The sequence below is a fragment of the Penaeus chinensis genome, chromosome 41, assembly GCF_019202785.1.
Source record: "Penaeus chinensis breed Huanghai No. 1 chromosome 41, ASM1920278v2, whole genome shotgun sequence".
Lineage (NCBI taxonomy): Eukaryota > Metazoa > Arthropoda > Malacostraca > Decapoda > Penaeidae > Penaeus > Penaeus chinensis.
In genome coordinates, this window is record NC_061859.1 from 17,813,888 (window position 1) to 17,821,387 (window position 7,500).

The following is a 7,500-nucleotide window of genomic DNA, read 5'->3' on the forward strand; positions in this document are numbered from 1 at the left end:
GCTTCGGACAGGTGATAGAAGGTGACCAGGAGGGAAATGGTCGCAAAATTAGAAGGAAATAGGGGAGAGGACGACGAGGGGGGGAAGGGGGAGGAAAAAAAAAATCGTGGAGGAAAAGGAGATGGAGGAAAAAGACGCAGAAAACAAGTTGGAATAATGATGTTTTGAACGTATTAGTATTGTTGTTGTTGTTGTTGCTATTATTATTACTGTTATTATTATTATCTTTAACATAATGATTAACATTAGTATCATTACTATTATTATTATTATTATTGTTATTATTATTATTACTATTACTATTATTGCTATCATTATTATTATCGTTATTTTTATTGTTGTTATTGTTATCATTATCATTATCATTTATTATTATTATTACTATTATTATTATAATTATTACTGTTATTATTATCATTACTACTACAACTGCTACAACACCTACTACTACTACTCCAACTAGCAGAACCATTGAAAAGTCCACGAAAAAAAGAGGAATTTATCCTCTCCTCTTTCCCTCTTTCACCCCCCGCCTTTTCTCTCCCTTTTACTTTCCATCCATCTCTCCATTTCCCTTTGCCGCCCTAGCACCTCTCTCACTCCCAAGCCTTCTGAACGTCACTCCTTCCCTGGAACTTTCAGCTCTGCATCTGCCCCTTCCGCCTCCCTCTTCAACCTCCTTTGCTCCCGTATTCCATTCCCTCTCTCCTCCATCTCTTTTACTCTCTGAGTCCTTTCTCCCTCTCCCTTTTGCCCATCTTACTCCTCCGTTTCCCCTTCCCCATTTCCATTTTCTCTTTAAGCCCTTTCAACTCCCTTTCTCCCTCTCTTATTTGTCTATTGATAACACTCGAGTTAGATTAGGATCTAATATATTCGTAATAAGATGCCTTTATGTGTGTCATTCTTTGATAATTGTGTTGTCAATTATCACCTCATTTTACATCAAAATGAGGCGACTTTAACTTTAACGTGGAATACTCAAGATAAAACGACTACAACTCCGTAGTCACAGGGAAAAGACTTCAGTACAAGCGAATTGACTGGCGGTCAAAACACAAGCAAAGTTGATATAGATAGATGGCTATATTTGTTATCATCATCATTATTATTATTATTGTTGTGACAAGGTTCTTTTTATTATCATTGCTATTATCCTTATTATCATCATAATTATTGCCATTATTATGTAGGTGACAGCATTTACTCAGTGCTATTCTCATTTTTCAGTCTAGTGTTAATGGTTAATGGTTAAAAGCAAAATAAATGTGCTAGACATCTAAGGTCATGTAGCACTATAGTTAATGTTAGTGAAGGGTGGTTGGGTTAGTGATTAGTTGTTAAAGCTGGGTTAAGGTGAGTGAATGGGTTAGGGTCGGATGAGGTAATGTAAAGGGGTTAGATCAAGTGAAGGATATATATGCGTTTGAGGAAGGAAAACAGGTTGTCAAAGCAGAAAGTGTGAGATTCTGTAAGGATGTCTGATAAGTTGGGATGTCTATGTAGGGAGGACGTGGGCATGACAATAGAATATGTGGGACTGAAAGAGGAACATTCGGAAACCGCGAATGTTCCAATAAAGGATAGTTATACTTTCGTTGATTTACTGGCAAAAATTGCAGTGCGTGTTGGAGAATTTGAAGGGGAAGGTGCTAGAGGGTGGGATAAAGAATGAGGTTGGGGAGGTGGTGTTGTATCAGGAGGGGTGTCGGGAGGTAGAGGGTCTGGGGAAGAGGGTACTTGTGACATGAGGGATTCACGTGTGTATCCAGGAGGGAGTGGAAGGGATAGAGGTGGGAGGGTTAATATAGGTGGGGCTGGAGTCGGGGGGAATGGGTTTTGTTGGGATGGGGTAGGAGGATTGGGTGTAGGGAGAATATGAGTAGGAGGAGGATGGATATCGGCAGTCACTTTGAGTGTGGAGGTAGCGGGGAGTTGTATAATTTGAAGGTGGATGAGTATTAGTTTGGGACTCGATTATGTAGTTCTGGATATCTTCAAGAGTTTCTGTAGTGGAGTTGGTTGGGGAGTTTTGTAAGATAAAGGTTTTCTTGTGAGGGGGGGAAGAGAAGTCTGGTGTCTGAAGAATAGGGGCAAAGGAAGGTGGAGGTGATTGTGGGGTAGGGGAAGAGGGGGTGGAACGTTTATTCTGTCTGCTGCGGGTAGTGCGAGGAGGGAGAGGGGAAGGTGGTGGGGCTGTAGTAGAGATTGGAGTGTCTGGATTTAGGATGGCAAAAGAATTTGACTAGGGAAGGTAAGAGGTAGAAGAGGGGAAGTTAGATGGAGGGGGGTTAGGTTTAGGAGAAGGTGTAGGAGCTAGGGGGGTAGTGGGAGTGGCAGAGTGAGCGACATTACTAGAGTAGGGGGTAAGAGAAAAACCTCGTCGACGAGCCTCCTGTCTGGCTTCACGTAGAGTGAGTCCAAGTCTGAATCAGAGAGTTGCTACTTCAGACTCAAATTTGTAGGTGGGGCAGCCTCTTTAAAATATATTATGGGGGCCGCCACAGTTTGCACATGTGCGTGATTGTGCAGAGCAGTTTGATCGAGTATGGCCAGGTTGGGCACATAGAGGGCATCTGGCTGTGGAATGACAGTGTTTGGCTGGGTGTCCTAAACGCCAACAATTTTGGCACTGACGAGGAGGAGGTTATGGTCGGACAGGTAGGGATTCCCTACCTATGTAAACATTAAAGGGAAGGTCATGTCTACGGAAAGTAATTTTGGCAATGTTGATGGATTTCTTACGATTTCCTCTGGGAGGAATGGAGAAGCATTGTACATATGTTGCATCATAGTCTGTGAGACAGGCGAGTAAGTCCTCTCCACAATCTGACCATTCTGTAGGGATGGGATTACCACATAGATCAGTTAGTTTTGTTAATGCTATAGCTTGGTTTTCAGTTGTTACTGTGACGAGACGGGAGTGGTCGGGTCGGCTACGGAAAGAGGCTTTGCCTACTTGTTTTTGGAGGCATTGTTGGAAGAGGAGGGTGTTTTTAGAGTAGGGAGCTGTGGGAGGGATCACGAAAAATCGGTCCCATTTGGCTGGGCTAAATAGAGTATTAAGGATTCTTGTAGAGGGGGGGGGGGGGTAGTAGAAGTGCGGGGACGTGTGGAGGAGGGAGTATTGTTGAGGGGGGGTAGTGTTATGGGGAGGTGGGCAATAAGGTTGTAAGGTAGTAATTAGGGGAGATGGGGTGGTTGATGAAGAAGGTTGTGGGAGTAAAGGTGTTGAAGTTGAGCATGTTGGGAGAGTAGAAATGTCTCCTGGGGGTTGGTTGTTGATTAGGGTTGATACTGTACTAGTATGCATTGATAAGGGGGTAGTTGTTGCAGCGTTCGGAGCCGTGGTCAAAGGAGAGCCGGGATTGGGGCTATTTGATAAAGGGGCAAGCCTCATTGCCCCTAAGAGTGGGGTTACGTCTTCATTATTGGCCATGATAAGCCTGGAGTATGTTGGGGAAAAAAAATAGTCCACCCCTCAGGGTCTCACACCTTAGGAGGTGGATAGTAGAAGGAATTGGTGAAGAAACTGAAACGAAAAGTATGAGTGGGAAAAAAGACCATGCAAAGTTCCCCATCATTGGGTCTCAGTCTCCGTCTCCTAAGCCCCCCCACGACAACAACGGGCAAAGGATTGGGGGGGTTTTCAGTCTATATTTAAATATAAAAAGCAATGATTATTCATATTTCTTAAAATAAATAGATATAAGATTTGGGGTTATTGGTGCTTAGGCAAAGCGTGAAAGTCACATTCTTACACATTATAGCATCATTTATTAACACATGCCTGTTTTGCACAAGTCCATAGATGAATACGAAATTAATTGCAACACACTAAAATCATGAAGGTTTAAACCACTAGTTTCTGTCACTCCCACGCACAAAAGGACTGAAAATAGTCTTTCATACTTTCCACACAGCTCTCACATCTTAGGGAGTGAATAGTAGATGGCATTGGAGAAGAGAAGGAAAGGGAGAGAAGAAAAGAAAATTAGTAGAGCTAAGGGCTGAGGCCCAAGGTGGAGATGATTCCTGGCAATGGGCCTTAGTCTCTGCCTATGGGCATGGGATTGGGGGGTGTCTTCTTCAAAACAATATTAATTGTGGATAATAATAATTATTAAAACAAATAAGATAAAAAAGAAACAGAGAAAGTCGAATAGTATAAAGTTAACTATGTTTAGCAATGTTTCATTTCATTATTATATTTATGGCCTTGAGAATTAATGCTGATATTTTCCATTATAATGACAAGCTACATCTGTAAAAATATGCTGAGTACCTCTCATTTGTAAATTATAGGAATGCAGTGACATGTAGCAAGGTGTCATGAGAGGGTGTTGGGCTGAAAAAGGTTGTGTAATACAAATCTCAACATTTTCAAATAAGTATTGTGGAATAATAAAACAGTCTCCATTATAAAGAAAATCTTGTACAAATCTGTATACAGTATATAATTAACTAATTAACAATGTTTACATTTTGGACATATACCTAATATTAGCTTGAAGCAATGACTGCCGTACAAAAAAAATAAATGATATTTACATGATAGAAACTCAAATTCAGAACAGTGAAAAGGACTAAAAAGAAAGATATAAAGCTCAATTATTTTTCAAACACAAATGAAATAAGAGTTTCCAAGTGCAGCATTATCAGATCACTTCTTTTTGGAAGCTGGAGTACTTGTCATATATGAGGTTATTTTCTTTTTGCTTGCCTGTGATTTCTTTTTTACTTCTTTTAGGGCAACCACTTCTGCAAGTACTTTCTGTGCCTCACTATAGTCACCAAATCGGAGGGCTATATCGCACAGCATCATAACCTGTCAAAGCAAATGAAACGATAAACTATCAAGAACCATTCAGTCTATCAAAAAAAAAATTAATGTTTATAGAAGACATTGAATGAAATATAATAATCTTACTCTGTAGGATGTGTAAAAGACTACATACTACAATCTCTAGCTACATATCTTGCATTGTGATATTATTCACTCTAACTCAAGTCTTTTCTACATTTTTACTACACTGAATTTCTAACTAATAAACATACTCATTTCAAAATAAACATACTTATTTCAAAATAAACAAACTTATTTCAAAACAAACAAACTTATTTCAAAATAAACAAACTTATTTCAAAACAAACATACTCATTTCAAAATAAACATACTTATTTCATCATCATGTTATACTGCAATTTTTAGTATTACCTGAACATAGAAGTCCTCACTGCCCCATTGGAAACCACAACTGCTTATCAACCCTTGGATCATGTGCACAAGTATATTCATCTTTGATGTTCTCTCCTGAACTTTCCTCTGCAATCTGCATACAAAGATTATTAGAACAAAATTCTATGGCAAGATAGTTGCATTTAATTGTGTGCAGACATTTACATACCTCACCTCACAGGTGTACAAAATAGAGGAACACCATGAATGATTATAGTTACACTTTTTTTTTTTTTTTTCATTATATTTCCTTATAAGAAAATGGTGCTATAAATTGGAATAAAATAAAAATGCCAATAGGACCATCAAGATTAGGATCAAATTTGATATCAGCAAGATATGTATTATGCAAAAATAAGAAACAACATGAATTGGACATACTCATCATATTGACTAGGCACATTTGCATCAGCTTTAAACTTATTCTCATCTAGCGTTTCCCACTTTTCTTTGATGCCTTTCAAAAGCTGGCGGTATTTTAACCGTTGCTCCAAGATTTCCTTCTCCAGTTGGTCATTTTCATCCATAATTTTGGCTATATCTTTACTGGTGTTTAAATTGGAACTGTAGTGCGCCAACATCTGTCTGCAATTATGTTAATTTGTGTTAATCAAACTTTTCAAGTGCAACAATAGTATCATCAGTGTTAATCAAGTTTTTTAAATCCAACAATAATATTCTGAAGATTAGTCTAACTGCAAACTTTCACATAAAAATTAAAATTTGTGGTTTATCTATTGTTGACAAAATTTGACATAAGATGTTTGATTACTATTACCAATAAACCAGTAACAGTCTTTAACCTTTAACCAAATCTAAATGCATCTTAAATTTCACATACAATTTACAATAAACAAAAGGATAAAAAATTACAGACCCTTTCTCAGGAAAATTTTCAACCAACTCATCAGTATCCATCTTTTTCACACTAGCATGTACAGCCTGCTGTATCTGAAATTAACCCATTCATTTTATTTGTATATACATATCAAAGTAAAGGCATATACTCAACTGCAAAGTATATGGTTATAGACTTATTGTAATCAGTCAAACTAAAGGAAGAAGAGAATACATTTTACATTAATTCTTTTAAATTTTGAATAATAATATATCATGACACGTTTTTCATCACCGAAATCAATCTTTAAATACAAGTATACTGCACAGCACTGAATTAGGCTACAAAGTCATATCAAGCAAAATGCTCTTAATATAGTAGGAAAAAGGGAGAAAGACAGAAAGAGGGTTTGTGAGCTTGTCCTTTACTAGCATAGAATACAAATAATAAAGAGTACCTGGGTGTTAAACACACTCTTTTGGTATAGATCACGGACTATTCTGTGGTTCACGAGTGCACTGTGGAGCTCATCAGTTTCCACTGTGATCCTGGTCCTTTCTTCCTTGCCTGACAGCAGCTGTTCCTTTGTATTAGCATCATCGTGAACAGCTTCTATCTCTTTTTCAGCTGTTATAAAGATGAAAAAAAATACAATAATAAATACATTATCAAAAATGATTAAGAAACAAATAATCTATAAACCATGCAAATTTATAAGTAAATGTTTCCAACACATATCTACTTCTGCCCTTTACATTTTCAGCACACTAGCAAAGACCTATTCTAGCAAGACAAGGAGTTTGTAAACCTCCTTTTGCAGTTTCTTGTCATATAGAGAACCAGTCCTAGGTCAATATTGTAAGAATATACATGCTTCACTAATATTGGTTATATTTCACTCTGTTGGCCTTCTTTCATGGCCTATAACTAGTTTGGGCTGAACTTAGCCAGTATGGTTATGAGAAAGAAGTCCCATTTCAGAAGCCACTGCATGTGCCTTGTTAATCCTTTTGATCAATTTGATAACAGGATTAGCCAAAGTCTTAATATTCATAATTTAAAACATATCATAATTTCCACCAATTTTTTGTTAGTTGGCAAAGGCCTTCAATTAATTCAATTTTCAAGAAAACTCACCATAAATACTGTCTGCTCTGACTTTTATCATTTGGTTCTTGAGTTCTTCAATGTCTGTTAGAATGGCCATCAGCCCCATCTTTTCCCTTGCCGTAATCCGATACAGAGCATCTTCAAACTCCGTAGGCACGTCATCGTCAGAATCACCGCTGGCCATGGTTTTAACTGAAAGGTAAATTAAAATGAAATGCAAAGTCAGGCAATTTACAGAAAAACAGATATAAATCCATCATAATTGCAGGCAGTTATCAGAGCATATACATGTGAATATGATCTAATTGCTGAA

General features: G+C 37.8%; 1 protein-coding gene across 1 annotated transcript in view; it reads right to left on the bottom strand.

Annotated features, from left to right (window-relative positions):
- Nucleotides 1-4,417: 4,417 nt before the first annotated feature.
- The window catches only part of LOC125047721, a 4,120-nt gene continuing 1,037 nt past the window's right edge, over nt 4,418-7,500 (bottom strand). The window contains exons 2-7 of the mRNA XM_047646108.1: nt 7,215-7,379; nt 6,535-6,704; nt 6,117-6,190; nt 5,621-5,824; nt 5,219-5,333; nt 4,418-4,828 (exon numbers count right to left, since the gene is read on the bottom strand). Of these exons, the coding sequence (XP_047502064.1) occupies nt 4,664-4,828; nt 5,219-5,333; nt 5,621-5,824; nt 6,117-6,190; nt 6,535-6,704; nt 7,215-7,371 (885 nt within the window). The 5' untranslated portion in view covers nt 7,372-7,379 and the 3' untranslated portion in view covers nt 4,418-4,663. The remainder of the gene's footprint in view (nt 4,829-5,218; nt 5,334-5,620; nt 5,825-6,116; nt 6,191-6,534; nt 6,705-7,214; nt 7,380-7,500) is intronic.